This window comes from Papaver somniferum, unplaced genomic scaffold, assembly GCF_003573695.1.
Source record: "Papaver somniferum cultivar HN1 unplaced genomic scaffold, ASM357369v1 unplaced-scaffold_118, whole genome shotgun sequence".
NCBI lineage: Eukaryota > Viridiplantae > Streptophyta > Magnoliopsida > Ranunculales > Papaveraceae > Papaver > Papaver somniferum.
The window spans coordinates 40642-62087 of record NW_020620825.1 but is presented as its reverse complement, the minus strand read 5'-3'; the positions used below and the strand labels follow the sequence as shown (position 1 = coordinate 62087).

General features: G+C 37.9%; 1 protein-coding gene and 1 long non-coding RNA gene across 2 annotated transcripts; one reads left to right on the top strand and one right to left on the bottom strand.

Moving 5' to 3' along the window:
- The first annotated feature begins 6219 nt into the window (after nt 1-6219).
- LOC113330420 lies at nt 6220-7553 on the top strand. Its single transcript, XR_003350268.1, has 3 exons — nt 6220-6357; nt 6476-6556; nt 7269-7553. It is a non-coding gene; the product is annotated as an uncharacterized LOC113330420 (long non-coding RNA).
- LOC113330419 lies at nt 6550-10748 on the bottom strand. Its single transcript, XM_026577239.1, has 5 exons — nt 10424-10748; nt 10104-10165; nt 7843-9972; nt 7581-7683; nt 6550-7447 (listed from the first exon to the last, which is right to left on the bottom strand). The coding sequence occupies exons 1-5, from the start codon at nt 10536-10538 to the stop codon at nt 6834-6836; spliced, it is 3024 nt and encodes a 1007-aa protein (XP_026433024.1). The 5' UTR covers nt 10539-10748; the 3' UTR covers nt 6550-6833.
- Nucleotides 10749-21446: the final 10698 nt, after the last annotated feature.

Here is a 21446-nt window from a genome sequence, read left to right as displayed (position 1 = left end):
ATTAGCAGAATAAGAGATAACAATCAAATCAGTCTTATCGATCTCCTCCAGCATACGAAGGTTGTTACCCTCTCTGATCTGCTTAGCAATAACATGGATACGATGAGGTACAACGCTCCAAGGAAGAAGATTAATTTTCTGAATAGCATCAGCGTATGTGGCATTGAAGTTAGCAGGGGTATAATCCTCTTGCTTAGACCTTCCAGCAGCACAAGGGTCATAAGACTTCAGAGTAGTCTTTCCCTTACTACGGTACCAGCACTCACGAAGGGCATGCCATAAATTTCCAGTATACTGCATGACCCCTCGAACCTGGGTCTTGTTCACCGGGTCATCCCTGGTAGGCAAAACATCATAATAGAAGGGATCTTTTCTATTAAACAAAGGCAGAAGCATACCTGCGGCCAACTGGCCAACACTGGTCAAGAGTTTTTTCTCATCATATGGAAAACTTCGAATCATGGACTCAGTGAGAATATCAGGGCCTTCGACAAAGGAGATATCAAACTTATGAAGGCGAAACGACTTAGCGATCTCAGCTAAAGACAAGTGAGCATATCTATTTTTGTCATGTAGCTGCAACCTTTGAAGCTCATAATGAGGTGGAGGAAGAGAAATATCCTCAACAACAACGTTCTCAATCTCCGGGCCCTCAGAAACCTTAGGATCCACAACCACCTCAGTACCAGCCGGTACCTCAGAATCCTCGGGAGGTAGAGAAGGCGTAGCATCAGAATGATCCATCCGCGGAGGTGGATCAGTAGACGAAGATGGTCTCCGGTCCTTCCGCGTAGGCTTTTTCGGAAGTCTCATGATCCCTAACACCAGCAGGAAAAACAACACATCAACAATGGCGGACCAAATTTACAGTCGGCCCAAAAATGAAGTTGGGGAAAAATGATAGTACTTTGGGCATGGGTTTAGCAAAAACCAACCAGGGGAAACAATTTCGTCCTCCCAAAGAAGTGAAAAACATGTTCGATCAACACATTTAAAATCTTGCAGACATGGAGAAATCATGATACATTCATAGTGAAAAACACGAAAATGAGCAAACCCATGTTTTCAAACAACACAGAGAACACAACAAAAGCTTCAAATACCGCATGCAAACATCCAAGAACATCAATGGCGTTCAATAACAATTAAGCAAAGTCGAAGCAGGGAGAATCTAGGATGAAAATCCAAACAAACAGAGAAGAAGCAAAGTATCACTTACTTGTATATGATGATCGTGTGTTGAACCAGAAGTCTTGGCGAATCGAAGGGAAGACCAACAGTTAAAAATGGAAGAAAATATCTGAGAAAGAGATGGAGAGCGACAGTTCGAAGGGAAAGAAAGGAGTTAATGAAAATTCCTCCTCTTTACTCTCTTCTTATAGAGGGCTGGAGAATCCAAAATTTTGGATGTTCCGAAATTCAAGGGAAAGTTATTGCATGAAAGGACATGTGGGGACCACCCAATCGGTACGTACAAAAATGGTGGCGTTAGGGGAGTTTTTCTTCCAATCCTACCAAATGGTAGAATATGAAAGAAAATGGGAAAACTGTGAATACCAATATTCCGCGGAGCATGATCTTACTGGTCGCATACAAGATAACTGTATAGCCCTCGCTATACAGAGAAACCTGAGTAGCAGAACATACCTTCGCAGATCTGCTTTATCTCATCCTAAGAAGGGATACCTCGACGGCCAAGATGGAAAAAGTAAAGCCTAGTCTAGGGTGGGGCAGCTGGCGAAGGGACAGAGGTATAGAAGCATATAATCAGCATTAAATGCACAAATCTCTTATCTACACGCATAACCAAAGAACTTGGAGATAAATGACGTGGCAGAATCTTACTGGCAAAGGTTAGCGATGAACGAAGGTACAATCTGTACTGAGGCTGGGAAGTTCCCGAAGGAACGTGGGTCAGCTGATGTGGCAGAGTCCGACAAGAGAAAGCGCGCGGTGAACGAAGGTACCATTTTTACGGAAGGTATATCAGGGAACGATGGATCCAAAGATAGCAAAGATATACCTAGAGCAGAAGGGGCTATAAATACCAAGCTTCACTAACAAACCAGGGTCATTCAATATCTAGGAGAAGAAGATCTAGTCTTAAGCTTATACCTCTTTAATGTTTAGAACTTAAGTATTTACTTCAACTTGAGTTCTCTCTATTAGTTTGGAAATAATTTAAGGTCTTTGTAACCACCACAGCTTAATACAAACAAATCAATCATTACCCCGTGGATGTAGACAAAAGTTGAACCACGTAATCTCTCGTGTCTCATGATAACTTAGTACCATTTACATTATATTTGTGTTCTTTGTTATTATCGTGATCTTAGATATCTTTTATCACTTAGCATTATCAGTTCAACATAGGTATCATTACTACATAGTACTCGATCCTCTGAGTTGTTTACATTACGTAGACTATGGGAAAATTAGCAGTCACACCAGCCAACCAAATTCTCCCAGCTGCATCATTATTATAATTATCAATAAAATGTCATTTAGGCATAATCTTATTCCTAATCCTACAAGCATTGATACTCTGAACATGAGTTCAACTACTCTTATTGTTGCAATATCATTATTCCTAATAAAAGAACTAACTTCAGCTTGCTTTAGAGGATCACTAAGACCTCTAATATTCCACACTGCTATTTTAAACATTGTGAGGCTGTGTAAGGTTAGACTTCTTAACCTTACCAGATTTCTTCAAATCTGGGCCCTTAGCATTAACACCTAACTTCAAAGAATCAGAACCACCAGAATTTTTAATAAAATGGCCCCTAACTCCATTCCCTGAATCACTACCAGAATTATCCAACTTCTTACCATCCACTTCCATAATATTCAGATCTTGTTCAGCTAGCACGTCAAACTTATTATATGTATGCAATAAGGCCTCATAAGAAGAGATACCAGCCAGCTGAATGTTTTTCTTACTTTTAGCTTGCACATGATGTTCCACCACCTCCATCTGACTAAGCACTGACTCAGTTTCAATATCTTCACCTCCAATAAAAGTAGCCTTAAATTTCCTTAGTATCCATGTTCCTTTTAGAAGACTTCACAACCCAACCATTTTTGTCATGTCTTGGCTTATTAACTTGAGGTACCTTCTCCCATTGGGGTTGCAATGAAGCTTTACATTGAACATCAGAATGATTAAATGTATGACAGTGAGTACACATGGGGGTTCTTCAAGGATACTCAACCGAAACTTCAAAAGCTAACTTACCATCCATGTACACAGTTAGTATCAACCTCTACACAAATACGAGCATAGCTCATTCTGGTTCTATTAAAAGTTTGCTTGTCCAACTTGATAGGAGTACCAACACAACTAGCTATTCCCTAAACCAGTAGCACTCCACATATAAAAAGGAACTTTCCTCAGATTCAACCAAATAGGAATAGTTCAGAGGTCCTCTAATTCTTTCCTAAGGTCCTTATGCCAAGGTCTAATAATAAAAAACTGTTGAGCAATATAAATCGATCCTTGCTCAAGGACAACAATCCCATCCTTCTTCAAATAAAAATAAAATACAAAAGATTTTCCACTATGAATATTCATATTAAACTCACCCTTAGGTTTCCAGAGACGATTAACAATATTCTTAACTTGCATAAAAGAGAGCTACTTACCTAAAAAATCCCCAATAACCAGATCTTCACATTTTTTGATATCAGTAGCAAAATCAGCAAGGGAAAATGAAGTAGCCTTCTTACCATCAATAATCATAGGCTTTTTAAACATCTTTTCTTTATCTGATTAACACCACATTCACCAGAATAAAACTCTTGACCAATTGATAGAACCAAACTTCGGAGCAGATCCACCAACAGAGCCACCAACACTTGCAGGTAGAGCCCTAGTACCATCGGAACTTTCACAGGATTGGAATAATATCTACATACCTCATTAGAGAACCTTCTTCCTCATGGGAGGTAGACGACAGAGGAGGAAAAATAGGCTGCATTGTCGCCATTCCGTCGCTTTTTAAAGAGAGAACAAGAGAAAAAAAAAATTCAAACAGACTCACCATCCAGCCCAATAAAATCGCACCACCTCACAACTTCTCTCTCCTCACGTAACTTTTTTCCTTTGCTGATGGTGGGTTTTTGCCCAGGGTGAAATTGTAAAAATCTATATTTTGACCCGGCGTGGTAAATACTAAGCTTCAAAACCTCTCCAATGTTTGTTGTACAGTAGAAACTCTATAAATTAATGTTGTCGACACCATCAAAAATTATTAATTAAACGAGATATCAATTAACCGATAAATTAATAATTATTAATTTATATATGAAAGGAGCCACAGTGGGACAATATTATTAATAAACGGGGGAGGAAGTATTACAAATGAGCAGTTGGTAACTTATAGATATATTTCATATCACAAGTTTAGACAAAATTAATGCTTTCGTTATTGTAAACTTCGATCAACAGATAACACAAGTTTAGACAATTTGGATGAACATACAGAGAGTGAAGTCACTCAAGACTTATAAAATTTGATTGAGAAGTTGGCCTATCGCAATTCAATGAATATCAAAGATGTCCTAAATTATCCAAAAGAAAATGATGTTACACAGTTGTTGACTGATGAAGAAATAATCGAGAGCGTTATGGGAACTGATAAAGATGTGGAAGAAGATGATGAAAGTTCTACAATAGAGACCCATTCACGAAATGAGGTTATTAAAGCGGCAATCACATTGAATTACTGAGCTATGAGAACACAACATCAAAAATTCTTACAATAATAAGAAAAATTAGAGATGAAATTTAATTCGATATTGATTTTAGCAAAAAAAACATAAGACAGTTAAATCATTTTTCAAAAAGTCTTCGTAAATCACTAATGTATTGAATATAATTATATATGCATTATTAATTTATATTTCACATGGATAGGTAATTAGAAATATATTATCTTATAATTTTAGCGAATTATTAATTTGATACGTTGTCCCCGACTCGGGACCGGCCAAAAATATTATTTAAAAGAGTTTATTAGATAATCGAGTATTAATTAAAAGAGTTTCTACTGTATGTATTTCCTAGGTGGCAACATAAACAAGGTATTCCAATTTTTTCCTTAAATTTAGGTGAAAAAAGTTGTTCATCTATAATTGTGTTGTTGGTGATCATTTTTTATTAAATGTAAATTTTTATTTTTAGTAATTTTAAGATTTTATTAAATCTAAGGGTTATTTATTATATTGGAATTAACTTTATTTAAGTAAAGCTTACTACGATAGCGTGCGCCCCGGTTATGATGCGGTCGGGCCACATACATTTTGTATGTGACTCCTCCTTATTTTTTGACACTCATTCAACCAAAAAACCTATCCCTCCAAATCCCCTTAACTATTCTACTTTTTGATAAAAAAAAATAGGAAGTTAAGAAAAGAAAAAAGATAAGCAGTTAGACAATGAAACTGATTATTAAAAAATTTCTTACTTTATACGACGTGTCAGCATTTAAATAGGGACCACATACTTGAAGTATGTAGTCCGACCACATCGTAATCGTACAATATCTAACAAAAAGTAAGCCATGTCATTTTCACATCGATTTAAAAAGTTGAGGTTCGAGAAGAATTTTAGGAAAATGAATGTCTATTCTATGTGGATTTAAACATTTAGCTTCACATACATTCCATTTGGAGAAGAGAAGCTCTTAGGGCAATTCCTATGGCAATCAACAAAAAATCTTTTTTGTTGAGCCACGTGGATGAACAAACTTTGTTTCCCACTATAGTAAACTAGAGCAAAATCAACAAATCTGGTTTTCCAGGGCTCACTAGTATTTCTTTTTAATATAAAATGTTTTATAGGATAAAGATAAAATATAAAATATAATATTTAGGTGAGATAAAATAGGATGAAGTGAGAAAATAGGATAAAGTGAATAAAAAAGTATTAAAGAAATCGTTGGGAATCAGGAATTGTAATGGGCGTTGGAAGAAAACTCTCCGGCGGTTGAAGATGGCCCGCGCGTTTCTGGCTCAAACTCCAGTGCTTGTTCCAGGATCGCCGATCTTCCATCAAGCGCGCGCTACATCATCCAACTCAATGAACAGACCAACAAACATCAATTTTTCGTGTTTATTGAGTCCATTTTTCATGAAGTTTGTTCATACCATAGAAACTGCTCTTAGTATAGTATGTTTCATTCCGCTGGGGATTTAAGAATATACCAAGTTATAATGGGTGTCTATGCCTTTCTCTATCTCTCTCTCTCTGTATATACCTAAACGAGGGTATACCAAAAACATGAATATGTAGTTTTTCCTGGAATCGGAACCAATGAAAAACAGGATCGATCCAATCGCATTGAAGCCATAGAGGTCAGCATCCACGCCACCGCCCCTAAAATTTTGGGTTTCTCTGATAGACCACCCCTGTATATTTCATGACAGGGGATTTAGTGGAAATTTATAAATACCAAATCCTAAAATCTTGCAGGTATCCACCAGAGAGTAGAGTGAATTCCAATGAATCCGTTACTAGAACAAGTGCGGATTTTGTGAAGATCCCGGTAAATCGGTAAACTTCATTTTTGTTTTCCTTTGTTTGTTATATCTACATTTCATCTTTTTGACAATTACAAAATATTTAGGAGTATTCTATACATATTTTCCATGTCCTGAAAACACAACCATCCCTCTTTCAAATAATCACAATTTACTCCTATAAACCACTTCCTAAAAGCACTACTTCCATTTCATCTTTTTTACTCCAACATCCTCGTCGAAGAACACCCTTTCCAGATGTAATGGAATGAAAAACTAACCATATACGTTTCCACAAAGCTTTGATATAGTTAATAGATTGCAACACTTAAATGTATGAAATCTCTAGTAATTTCATCTATCAGTCTATTGAGCACATGCTTCTCCACATCCCTTATGACTTCCTCTTTTTCAATACATGAAAACATTATGTCACTCCATCCAAAATCCCACATACAGTTTACGACTGGATTCTTATTTTCGATGTCTTTATGGAGCAAATAGTGTAGGTGGCTTGCTTCATCTTCAATGTGTTCATTAGCAGAGTACTTATACGTTTCAAGGTCCTCACTCAACTCCTTAACCAAGCTGTCCAAGCATCTAACCTTCTTGGACCCAACAGAAATGCCTAAACAAGGATTGCAATTGAGCTCTTGTATTTTTCCTTTCCTTCTCATAGTTTCGTATCCAGAGTCTAAAAGCAGTTTACTATCTTCATCTTGACACTTGTTGGTACTGCAATGAAGGGTACGTACAGGAAACTGAATTCTGAAGAGTGCCACAGCTGCATTAAGGAAAACTCGACTTCTAAGAAGTATTTGCTTGAGGTGATCTTCGTTTGCTGGAGCTGACCCTAGTATTTCAGATTTGGGCCTCTCCTGCTGTAAAGGTTTAGCAACATCTATAATGCTGCTCTCCTGTAAGGCTGTAAGATAAAAGAATATTGTTAGTTTTGTTGTTCTTGTTCTTCTGCTACAATTTATAGTTATACTGAACAGGAATGCTGCAATGGAACCTGGATGCTGAAATCATGTTGGTGTGTAAAAGATGTAGTTTACCTTTAATTTGAATTGAACTGTCTGTAGACTTAAATGGTAGATCTTTGGAAAGCAAAACCACTGAAGCTTGCAAAGGTTTGGAAACTTCTGTGGTCTTTTGAATCTGCATAATAGTAGAACAAAGCTTAGATAACAAAATTAACGAGCACATGAGTTAGAGATTAACTATGTGCACAGATAAAGGAAGTCACCAAAACCCTGCGTATCCTCTTGATCCTATAAGCTCAATTGATGTAATGATATAAATAATAGGACAGCTTACCTTGGCATTTGCATTGATGGTCTGCATTTCGTTTAGCATTTGGTATTCTTCTGCAGTGGAGTAGCTGACAGAGGGTGTCACTCTAGGAATTGTGTGTGTAGCTTCCGTTGATATGGGTGATTGGATGTTTGCTTCTTCCTCTTCTTCTCTAGTTAGCATGATGCTTACTTGTGCTACATTCCTGTCAGGGGAGTCACTGCCTAATTTTTTGTTTAGTATTCTTGGGGGCATGATTTTAAGTAATTCAGTACCTTCTACCTTATTCTGCATCAGCTTGATGCTAACAGGTGTCATGATCTCAACTTTTGATATCTCCTCATTGGTATCTCTATCTGTCGGAATGATCCGGTGTTTGAAATTCTCTTTTGCAGGTTTCCTTAACTCAGGTTGGAGTATAATAATATTTTGTTGACTGATTAGATCTTCACGAATGCTCCTCTTTATCGCATCATCAGGTTTATCTGGTTTTTTACGAACTGTGGCAGGATTCTTATGTATTAGCTTCTGTTGCAAATCCATGACATCATGGATTGACCTTGATGCGTTTACTTTTTGCATAATCTCAGTTTCTTCTGGATTTTTCGGATGCAGCTTCCTTTTCACGGTTATCTGTTCCTTAGCTGCTTGAAGCTTTGAGTTCTTCGACTCCGATTTCCTGAGCTTGTACCATGGCTGACGTGGGATATCTTGTTGTGGATTTTCTTGCTTGGTCGATGTCAATAGCTCGTCGTTTGCATTTGTCCTCTCTTTCTGGAGCATAGTCTCCTTGGTTGCTGCTTTTTCTTGCTTTATAAATACTGGTTCTGGTTGATTACGTATCTGTTGGGGAAAGTGCAATTCATCCACAAACACCTTCTCCTTTGTGTCCCCATTCCTTGTGTTTTTCTGTTCCTTCATATTTCGTTTATTCTGCCTCGTCTTCTTTTCCTGTTCTCTCGCTAGAGTTTCAGAATTTTTTGGCTCATTAGGATGTGATTTCTCTTTGTGAACCACTCTCTCGGATGTCTCATTTTGCCTAACCAAGCTTCTGTCAGCAATCTGGGTTTCCGAGTTGTTGGTTGGCAGCACTTTTGGCTCATCTGTGCGCAAACGAAGTTTATCATTATGCACTGGGTCGGGTATAATTTTTTTTGTAGTTTCGTGCAATGATTTAGAATTATAGGCTACGGATGATTCTTGCTTGATAGCTGGGTCATATAACCCTCCAGCTTTTGATTCTATCGGTGTTGGAAACTCTTCCAGACCCATAAGTTTTGCGACAACATTTGATAGTCTCCCCCTTTTCGGTTGAGAGTCTGAACGCGAGTGCTTATTTGAGTTTGTCAAAGTGATGGTGTTTGCAATTTCGCCGCAGCTGGCTGAGCGTCTATGGGAAACGGTTTCACTTGAGGTAGTAGGAGCTTGTTTTGCGGAATTGATCTTCTGGGGTTCTGTAGGAGAGTATAAGGTTAACTGCTTCTGCTTTATGAGGTTGGTCTTTGTAGCCTGTAGAACATCTTCGGCAGAGTTTCTTGATAGTTTATTGAAAGAAAGCTTTGGTCGTTCTGGTTTCGTCTGTTTGTTGACTGTTTCAGTGGTATGACTGGGATCCTCTTCAACCTCCACCAGTCTTATTGTCCGTTGCTTTCTTTGAGGGATAACCATGTTCTTGGAAACTCCTTGCAAGTTTACAAGCATTCTTAAGGATTGTTCCAAATCCATGGCTCCTTTGAGGAGTTCGTACCCGATTTCGACAGAGAATTTTTCAGAATTTAAGCCATCATGGCAACCAGTGAGGATTTGATTCAGCTTCTCCGCACCATTCGAGATCTCTTGTTTGTGCAGAGGTGAAGGAGTAGGAAATGGACCACTTGAAGGTACATCTGACCTTCTATCCACCTCCACCAAATCCACTTTTCCAATGTGATGCAGGAAAGTCGTCGAAGAGTTTTCTGATGATCCCATCCTCTTGTGCTTCCCGTTGTTCTTCAGCGCAAAAGCAAGTGCCATGGACAAATCAGCTACATTTTCAGAGCTACGATCTCTGCCACCACCTATTGGCGTAATCTGTTTTGAAGATTCTTTTGTAGAGAATGATGAATCTTGCCCCTTATCATACCATCCGTTCACGTAATGGCTAGTAGAACCAATCTGCAAACGGTAACCAGCTTAATAGCTTTTTGTATATGGATAAAAGACTCGTGAAAAACGAATAAGAGAATAATGAAATAAGACAAAGAAAGTGAACAGCAAAAGAACAAAAATGGAATGGATAAACTTACACTTCCGTAGGGGTTTGTTTCTTTTGATCCTTGAGAAGCTTGCTTGAATTTTCGATATGCATCTGTCCATTTGAATTTTAAAGAACAACGTGTCATTATGAAACACGAAATGAAATGTTACATTTGGTTGCAGATTTGTTCAGGGGATAAGACTTATTATGGAATTTTGTATCGAAAACTTGCGAGTAAAAACTAATTTATACGGTTACCTTCATAATCTAGTCGTTATTAATTTTCTAATTGTTGAACTCTTATCAGGACTAGTCATCGCATATTTAATTAGCTAAGTTTTGCACAGTTTTCATCTCTTAAGAAATTACCTGCAGATGTCTGATTCTGATTTGAATCTTTGGGAGTCTGAGACATAGCCATATGTTCTTTCCTCCGTCGCAGATCATGCAACACTTTCTGCATGAATTCTGTTTGCCTCGACATGGTCGATACTTTACGTTCTACTACGCTTGTCCAGGTAGCATATAACGTTAAATTTCTTCGGTGTACTACTCCCTCCAGATTGCATTAACTGGAAATGCCTTGAAATTTCTTTTCTCTATACAATATTGGTTGTAGTCATCTCATGTAAAGACAATGCAATGTTGAAAAATCTATGTTTGGATATTGTTTTTAGAGGTACGGGGGAACAAGAAACTCTATGTTTAGAGTAGTATTTTGTTGGTAGAACAGTTGAAATGCTCCTATCAGGAGAGAGGTGGGTAGTCTTCTCTCTGTGTACAGTGGAGAAACTGAGTGAGTGATGTTTTTTTTTTGTTTTTGCTTTCTTTCTTTTCTGAAAGATTGACGTGAACGTTAGCTAAATACATTAGGTTTTCAGTTGCAATGTTGCTACTACTGATGGTTGTGCACCCAGACTTTTTTTCTAATCTAAGCAATGCCAGTATTTTCCAAAGAACTTCTCCTACAAGCCTCGTTTACTTCATTTTACTCTGCCTTGGATGGAAAGGATACCTTTTACCTTTATTTGTTGTACAAAAGAAACCAGACTAAAATACATGGGTATATATATATATTTGAGGATTACCTTTGATCTTGTATGTGTCAAATGATATGGACAATTGGCATACCTGAATCCAGAAAAGAGACAGTCCACCAGTGTGTCTGGCTCACATACTAAATCTAAAGCCTTCTAAAATGTGTCTAAATGAGTTGTGGTTGTTTCCTATGAAGAAGTTATTTCCTTGTATAAATTCCAGGTAGAATTTCAGATTACACCTATGTGATACATAGGGTTAGAAGACAAAATAATTTGTATGACCACAAACTAAAGTTCATTTGGTTTTAATAAAGTTCTTATTTTGATTCTTTTAGGTGGTGGTTGTGGTTGTTTCAAGGTAATTGTCTACTGGCATGTCTTGGTCGTAGTTTGACATTTTCTATGTTTAACTAGACTAGATTAGGCCGTGTCAACTAATCCACTCTCTTATCATCAAGAGAAAATAAAAACACTAATTAGAAAAGAGACAGCCACCGAATTCAGAAACGGAGCGAAATGGTCGTCGTCAACATCACCACCACCCTATGCACAGCTAAAAATTAATTCCGCTGCATTAAAAATAAATAACTCGACCTGGGTGAAAAAGCCAGAGATCTTAACCAGGATGGACTATAATGGAATAGATTTAAGTTACTTAACGAAAAAGAGATTGTTGAGGGTAGCGCACTAGACGAAAACGAGGTCGTAGACGGTATTGTACCATGGTTACGGTGTTTTTTTCTATAAGTAAAAAGATAAAGACAAAGGCCTTACTGACTGATTACAACCCTAACAGGGTCCAAATCCTTATAAGCAGAGATTAAATGACATAAACCGGAAGAATTATTAGGATCAAAACAAGTTTGGTATTGTCTGGCTTGTGGAGAACAAAACGGAACCAAATAACAATTTGGTAAGAATTATTAGGATCAAAACTTGATTTCATAGAGCATCTCCAATAGTCGATGTTAAAAATACAGAAAATATAGGAGCAAAGCTCAAAGAAATTAACTATTTCTGTTTTTTTATAGATAAATAACTGACAGTAATCCGAGATTAAAGGTGCCTCCCACAGTTGAGGACTTTGTGATCTTCCTCCCACTATAGACGGTCTTTGGAGGTCAGGAAATTCACCCTTTTCAAAGGTTTGACAAAAAACTAATTCAAAGATTTGAAGACACAATAAGGTTGTCCATTCTCTCATTGTTTCTCCAACTTGTTCTTCTGATCCCACCTTGGAGAGCTTTAATGATGTTGATGTTGCTTCCCAATAGGTTGAAAGATCTGCATAATAGTTGGGATGCCCAATCTAAAGCTTCTTGAACTGCTTGGCATTCACCTTCTTCCCTTCCATGAGCTATGATGCCTCTGGCTCTCTTGCCAATGATTTCTCTTGATGGTCCTATAATACAAACACCAAGCCCTGTTAGACCTGTAAGGTTGTCAAAGGAAGACAGACAAGCAAAGGAAACTTTTTCACTTAGGGGGTGGGTAGTAGCAACAGGTCTTATATTGACAATTGGGTTTCTCTCAATTTGAGAGAGTCTCCTAGTTTCAGTCAAATAAGTTATTATTAGTTTCCTGTTTGTCTAGGACAGGGAGTTATGTTTCTAAAAACCATGTCACACCTAGACTTCCAAATAAACTAATAGATGGTAGCACATAAATCAGCCCAGGAGCCTCACCGAGTAGGATTATTATCAGTTGAGAACTAACACCAATCAGCTAAGTTACCAAAACCAGAGCTGGAGTTTTCAAGGTTTAAAGAGCAGTTGGCCTAAACAGCTCTGGCAAAGTTGCATCTCATTAGAGAGTGTTCACCAGTTTCAGCATGCTCACGGCATAGAGTGCAAATTGGATCAATATAACTGACAAATCTAGCTAGATAAGCACTAAAAGGAAGAAAATCATTTTTCATCTTCCAGGTGAAGAATTGAATTTTAGGAGCTACTTTCAAATTCCAGATTTTCCTAGTTAGCACATCTGTAGGCTGGGTGGTCTTCTTATCAAGGAGTACAAGGACTTGCTAGAAAAATTTCCTTGAGGGTTGTCAGTCCACCTTAAGGTGTCATCAGTGTCTCTATTAGGAGTTATAGTAAGGATTTGGTTCACAATATCCCATTCAAAAAGAGCATTTAGCACATCTAGATTCCAACCAGTATCAGACATTAGTTCATTGACCGTTTTGAGAGTGGAAACTCTTTCCCTACCCTCTAAATTTATAGGTTTTCCTGCAATATCAGGAATCCAATTATCCTGCCAAATATGGACGGAATTGTCATTGCCAATCTGCCATATACTATACTCTTTAAGAACCACCAAATCTTTATAGACACCTTTCCAAGCCCAAGAAGAGCCATCATTGCAGATGGCATGGAAGGGGTTGTAATTAGGGAAGTATTTCCCTTTCATAGTTTTAGAAAAACAGAGTTTGGTTGATGAAAAAGTCTCCAACCCTTTTTAGCTATAAGAGACATGTTCATTAGGTCCAATTTCTTGAGACCATTTCCGCCTTTTTCTTTACTCTTGCATAATCCTCTCCAGTATTTTATATAAAATCCTTTCTTAGGTCCAAGTTTTCCCCACCAGAAATCTCTTATGGTGTTAGTGACCCTTTTAACAGTAGTTTTAGGAAGGATAAAAGTTGGCATAGTATAAACAGGGATAGATTCTAAAACAGCTTTTGCCATGACTTCTCTACCAGGGGGGGACATGGACTCACTCTTCCAACCCTTAAGTCTCCCATCCATCTTCTCAGATAAATTATCAAAGCATTGAATTTTTGATTTATTAGTAAACAGAGGCCCCCGTAGGTATTTATCATCTAGTCTAATTTTCTTAACTTTAAGGATATCAATAATTTCTCTCCCTAAGCTATTTTGGATGTGAGGTGTGAAGAAAATTCCAGACTTGAAAAAAGTTATCATCTGGTCAGAGGTATTACCATAATCCTCTAACACAGTCAGAAGATTCCTACTAATATTAGTAGTAGCTTTTAAAAAAATCATGCAGTCATCTGCAAAGAGCAGATGACTTATAGAAGGGCAATGTTTGTTTATCTTAAAACCAGCAATGAGACCTTTCTGTTCAGCATTAGACAGGGTCCTAGAGAAAGATTCCATACACATAATAAACAGATAGGGAGACAGGGGGTCTTCCTGTCTTAAAATTCTAGTTGGTTTAAAAGGTTTACATGGCACTCCATTCACAAGAATGGAAGAATGTCTAGTGCTAATGCATTGAAAAATAAGAGAGCACCAAGCTTCATAGAAGCCCATCCTACGTAATATGGCAATGAGAAAGTCTCACTCCATACGGTCAAAGGCTTTTGACATATCTATTTTAAGCCCCATAAAATCGGTTTTACTTTTCTTTTTTTTTTCCTCATGGCATGGATTATCTCATGGGCAACAAGGATGTTTTCAGAGATAAGTCTCTGCTTGACAAAAGCAGATTGATAGGGGGATATCAATCTGTCAAGGAAAGGCTTTATCCTATTAGCAATGACTTTACAGATGACCTTATAAACAATGTTGCATAAGCTGATAGCCTATAGTCTCCAGGTCCTTGGAGGTGAAGGAATTTAGGAATAAGAGATATGTGGGTCTGGTTTAATTTAGTAAGCATATGACCACTACTAAAAAAAGCTTTAACAGTTTCGATAACATCTTCTTTAACAACAGTCCAGTTTTTTTGAACGAAACAAACAAGAAACCCATCTGGCCCTGGGCTAGAGTTGGGTAGCATACCAAAGAGAGCATCATGGATTTCCCCTTCAGAGGGGGATTCCATTAGTTTAATGTTATCAGCTTCATAGATAGAGGGCGGGACTAAGTTAACAATCTCATGGTTTATAACAGGCCTAGAAGTAGTTAGAAGGGTTTCAAAGTAGATATTAAGGCAATTTGCTATTTTGTCTCTCCCTTCCACCCAGGTATAAGTATTATCATATAAACATATAATCATATTCCTTCTTTGTCTGATAACCACATTTTGATGGAAGTAATGAGTGTTCTTATCAGACAAAGAAGGAATATTTTGATGGAAGTAATGAGTGTTCTTGTCACCTAGAAGGATGGTATTTTCCCTACCTTTTATTTTCCATAGTTCTTCTTCATAGTCATGAAGTTTTTGAATTCCAGCTTTAGTAGATATTAAGGCAATTTGCTATTTTGTCTCTCCCTTCCACCCAGGTATAAGTATTATCATATAAACATATAATCATATTCCTTCTTTGTCTTATAACCACATTTTGATGGAAGTAATGAGTGTTCTTATCAGACAAAGAAGGAATATTTTGATGGAAGTAATGAGTGTTCTTGTCACCTAGAAGGATGGTATTTTCCCTACCTTTTATTTTCCATAGTTCTTCTTCATAGTCATGAAGTTTTTGAATTCCAGCTTTAGTAGTCAGGAGAGCATGGTCATTAAGTCTAACATGAGGACTGGACATGAATTGATCTAATTTTTTATTCAAGTTATTTAGGTTATTTTTAATCTTGCCAAAGTCATTCCTATTCCAAAGACTAACTTCCTTTTTGACACTGGCCAACCTATTTACTAGAACATAAGCTTTGGAGCCCGTGAAAGAGGATTCCCAGCAAGCTTTTATTATGTCTCTACACTTTTGTTCTTCTTGGAATAGACCAAAAAACTTAAAAGGTTTATGACTGTCCTGGCAAGGAATGTCAGTTTTTCACAGAATATAACAGTGATCAGAGCCCGCATGATTTAGATGTCTAAGGCTTGCATTAGGGAAATTGGCTAGCCAATACCCATTGGCCATGCCTCTGTCTAATCGCTCTTCAATATGGTTTTCCCATCCTGGTGGTTGGACCAGGTGAAAGGAAAACCAATAAAACCTATATCATTAACACCTATGTTATTGAACATAGTGGAGAATTTACGAATATCGGGACTACTAGCAGGCTTTCCACCTCTTTTATCTTCCTGATTCAAGAGGACATTGAAATCTCCTAAAATCAACCGAAGTTTATCCATGGTGGAACCCATATGTCTAACAATACTCCAAGATTCATCCTTTGTATGGACTACCATACATACATGTGAGAATCCATTCAGACTTAGACTTTTCATCCCAGACAATACAATTTATTTGGTTATCATCCTTATAGGTCACCTGAAGTCTCACACTTTTATCCCAGGAAACTACAAGGCCACCAGCTTTTCCTACCGGGTCTTGGCAAACATGATTATAGTACACAGAGGAACGCATAGTAGTTTCAACAAAAGAATGCAATTGTTTAGTTTCAGACAGGAACAAAATATTTGGTTCACGATGATGAATGAGTTTTTTCAATTGTTGTCTAGTATGTGCAAGACCTAAACCTTGGCAGTTCCATGACATGATCTTAACAAATTGCCAAATATAGGAAACCTCCGGATAAGATAAAATCATGAAATTGGAGTAAGCAAAATTTTTTGATTCATAAGAAAATTGAGTTTTGTAATAATGATTGTTTTGGGGGATTTGATCTCTAACCTGACCAGAAGCAATTCCAAACTGATTTGCAGACAAGGAGCCACCACAATCAACCACTTTAAATCCAGAACCTCTTAGAAGTCGCCTCCATTTCGCATCCTTGGCCGCCTTTTGAGACTTAATGGATTTGTAGATGTTGTTGGCAATAGGAAGTTTGTCGGAAGAACCACAATGGAATGGTTGATTTTCTGGGAGATTAAGTTTGGGGGTAGGGTCAATAGGAGTTTTTAGGGTTAGGGTCGAGATTTGTTTGAGCTTTTTCTGAGAGAGATAAGGGTTTTGAACATCTTTTCGCTTCTGCCTGCCTGAAGACCGAGAAGTTGAATCAGCCGAGAGAAACAGAGGACTGATGAAGATCTTTTGGTTTTTTGTTCTGGTCCATTTTTTCTTGTTCGAGCTTCGAGGTAGCGAGAGTGTTTAGGGACGAATCATATTTCGGATATTTTGGGTATGGTCCAAAACCAGGAGGGTAAATGGGATCCGATCCATCACCTGTTGCTAGGTTTGTGCCAGAAGTGGGCCGGGCTTGAAAGGGATTGTAAGTAGGGCTGCACAACGGGTAGGGTGGGTAGGATATGGCCTATACCCGCCACCCTACCCGTTTATTGGCGGTTAAGAAAAATTTCACCCGCCACCCTACCCGTCATTAAACGGGTAAGATTCTATCCAACCCATTCTCTGGCGGGTTGGGTAGGGTAGGGTGGCGGGTATAACCGTTTTTTTTCTTCTGCAGGAACAGATACATCATCAAGTACAACAGAATGGGCTATGTCTGAGATGATGAAAGTGAATTACAGGAACTAAACTAACAAGAGAAACTGCTGGTTCTTGTTGTACAGTTAAGAGTTTTCTGCACTTCTTGAGCAAGTAAATCTACGTTTGGTGATCCAGAAGATGAACCTACTTCAGAAATTGAAGGAGGAGGAGTCGAATAAACGGGTGCTGCTGGTGTTGTACCTCTACCCCCAAACACCACCACCGCCATGACCTCCAGCTACACCACCACCATCACCATGATCTCCAGTTACACCACGACCAGCAAGTCAATCCACGTTTGGTGATCCAGAAGATGAACAAACTTCAGAAATTGAAGGAGGAGAAGGAGTCGAAGATATGGGTGCCGTTGTTGGTGTTCCTCTTCCTCTTCCCCAAACACAAATACCACCACCACCACCACGATCTCCAGTTTCACCAACACGATCTCCAGTTTCACCGCCTCCAAGACCTCCAGTTACACCACCACCACGACCTCCAGTTACACCACCACCCCGACCGCCAACATTTCCACCACCCCGACCACGACCTCCAGTTTCACCACCACGACCACGACCTCCAGTGACACTACCACCCCGACCTCCAGCATCACCAACGCGACCACAAATTCCACGACCACAAATTCCACAACTTTAGCTTTCTTAGCCAACAACTAACAAGCATTGCAGCTCTTCATATTGACCTTCTTCTTCAATCATCATCTACGATGATGGAATAAGTACTAAGATCACCAAATAAATCTGCATACAAGTAATATCACAACAAGTCGAGTAAAGAGAGAAACAAAAAGAGTTTTAGAGTACTAGTTGAATGGCCATAATGGTTTTTGATTAATCAATTCAAAGTGTGACACTATAGAGATATATAAAGACAACTCCATAAAACAGACGGCCAAAAAGAATGTAGGAGAAAAGAAAAAGGCAGTGAAGAAGTAGTGGTGGTGGTAGTCACTGGGATTTGGATCTGCATACTCAGTCAGATGTATCCATATCTATAGAATGCCAATCCAACAACATGTCAACAACGATCTTGAATGATGAATGTATATATCTTTAGGTATTTATTTATACTACTATGTATAAAGTTACTGGTATCTTATACGGTGTAAGAACTCTCAAAGATATATTCGCAGTCCTGTCTGTTGGTGACAGGCTCTGGACATTTGAGTGAGACTTGTTAGTTTTGCGCTGGTATTTGCCATATCTTGTAACAGAATGTAAGAAACTCTGATAAATATGATTTCGATTAAGAGTCAGGACTCAGGTGATCATTCTACTTCATCAGTTCTTTGGTGATTTTTCTACTGAGGTTTTCATCCGTTCAGGTTCAGGTGCACATGCCATATTTGATGGTGTTACGGGGCAGCCACATGGGGGCTTGATGAAGTTGGGTCTTAAGGTTTAGCAAGATGACCACTATATAACCTGACCACTTGCCTTCATTCCAAGGACTCCAAGTCTGAGACACTATTTTCAAATTATAAGAAGCTAATAATTCATGTCACAGTTGATAGTTATAATACTTACATGAAGTAGAAATATAATAGTTATACTATAATCATCATTTATACGACATATAATAGTTATATTATATTCTAAGAAACTTAAAACAACAAAGACTTGACAAATGTAGGAGAATAAATGTAGGAAATTCGTGTACCTGACTCTAAGACGTCATCCTCCTTCTCTTCAGCTCCAAATGTAGATGGATCCATATCAATCGGTGTCCTTAACCAGTTTTGTAGGAGAATCAATGCTTCCACAGTTCGGGGTTTTAAAGAACTTCGGAAATGACCAAGTATTCGCTTTCCAGTACTGAAAGCAGATTCACTTGCAACTGAAGAGACGGGAATAGAAAGTATATCTCTTGCTATAAGTGATAGAATATCAAATCTTGCAGCATTGCTTTTCCACCAAGTCAGTATATCAAACTTCGAACCATTTTTGTTGTCTTTTGTTGGTGAGTAAATCTGTTCCGATAAGTATCTTTCCACCTCTGATTTGTCAACATCCTCCGTTATAGATAACTGGGTTTTACGTTCTTCTCTATGGGCCTTATGTCTTCTCTTTCTATGTGACGTAGAACTAGAACTACAACTCTCTTGACTAGGACTACCACCAGTATCACCTACGGACTCTGACGAGGCTAACACACTTCCTACACCTATATATTCTGCCTTATAAGCTGTGAATAATTCATTAAAATCCTCTTTCACTACATCTAACCAATTGCTTACCAATCTTTGTTTCATCCAAGGACTATCATGCACAATCAGGTCTTCTAGTATTACTTGCAGGCCACGTTCTTTTTCTCTTGGGTCAAGAAGCACAGCAATAAACAATAAAGGATTCATGTTCTTATGCTCACCCCAATACTTGTTGTATTTAAGTAACATCTTCTCACCCATATGGCTTAAATGAGGATCATGATGAGCTTTTTGCCATTCATTTAACTCTCCACGTACATCACAAATTTCCCCCAAAAATGTATGCGAAGTGACATACGTAGAACCAGAAAACTCCACAGTGGCTTCAAAAAATACCTGTAGAAACAGTTTTAATATTCTTAGAAAATATTCTTAGTTTAAACTACAAATACCCTGAATATGCAATTATTTTTTAATATTCTCAGTTTCCAACACACTTACTATCATGACACCAACACAGAGGGATGGAAATTATAATTGCCTTGTCAAGTGGTCTGTGCAATTTCAGAAAACAAATGATAATGTACCTGATCCAACTTACTATATGAAAATGCAGGAAGATTTAACCAAGGAATTGGACGCCAATTTGCTCAAGGAAGGCTAGACAAGATTGATCAATGTCCTAATAACTCAGCTGCTGTAAAAGGACTAAAGGATGCATATCCCCTGTTTTTCTGTCTTAGTTTTACATACATAAGAAATGCTCAAGAGATTCCAATGGCCAAAACACAACAGAAATAATCAATGGAATTTCATAAAAAAGAAAGCAATACAAAAGAGAGCAGTGCAAAAGAAAGCGTAACAAAGCAGAGCCTCACAAAAGAAAGTAATTCAATGCACAGTAGTACAAAGACGAGTATTAGTGTATTACAAAGCAAGGTAATACAAGACAGAGTAATTCTCAACCTTCTTCAAGTGTATCATCTCCACCTCCATGAATAGAGAAACCCCCAACAAGTGAATTCAGAAAGGCAATAAAAATTGCAAAGGATATTGTTACACATACAAGTTACCATTGATGGATTCCAGAGAGCTTTCTCAACTCCAGGAATACTGGGTACAGTAAGAATAATAATTAAATACATCCAAACCAAAAAAAAAATTTATTTACGATGAAGCTTGATTAGATGAAAGATGACTAAACTGATGTTGGTTTGATGACCATGTACAGGTTGGAAAACTAGTTGCTGATGAAACTAAAAGGAGGTGACTATCATCTAATCTATTCACAAATTTGTTGGAAATATCGAACTAAATAGCAAACTGAATATAATTTAGAGATTACTAACTTTGTGTTTTATAATCATGCTGATAGTTAAAGAGAATGAAATTTAAAATACCTGTAGAAACTGAACTAGGACTCGAGCATTAGCCCAGTCATACTTTTCATGAGCATGCACGCGAGGCTTTTTCTTCTTGGCTTTCCTTCGACCAGATAAGGGAACTTCATCAGCATCAGAATCAGAAGAACTGGATTCTATTTCATCAAGAAACTCAGTACTGTCAATATCATCAACATTAACACCCATTACTGATTCATCGGGAATATCGAAGATAAACCTCTCACGAAATGATTTATCAGATCGTCCTAGCCTTATAAAGACTTTTTCGTATTTTTCTGCTGCATCCAACATCAAGTAAATGGAGTTCCATCTTGTTTTCACGTCTAAAACTAATCCCTTTTTGTATTCCATTCTTTCAAGAAATAAGTCATCTAAGAATTTCTTCATTCTAGCAGGAGAGGCCGTGACGTATTTAACCACCGACCTGATTCTGCTCACTGAAGTATGATATTTCTTCAACCCATCCTTAACAACTAAAGCTAATACGTGGGCAGCACACCTTACATGTAAATGTTTACCTCCTACA

Bases quoted from the DNA above. Each gene is read 5' to 3' on its own strand.
- LOC113330419 (XM_026577239.1), bottom strand. From the start codon at position 10,538: ATGTCGAGGCAAACAGAATTCATGCAGAAAGTGTTGCATGATCTGCGA. The intron at 9,973-10,103 runs GTAAGTTTATCC...TACCGTTTGCAG, and splicing joins AAACAAACCCCTACGGAAGT to ATTGGTTCTACTAGCCATTA. The intron at 7,448-7,580 runs GTAAACTACATC...TTTATCTTACAG, and splicing joins CAGTTCAATTCAAATTAAAG to CCTTACAGGAGAGCAGCATT.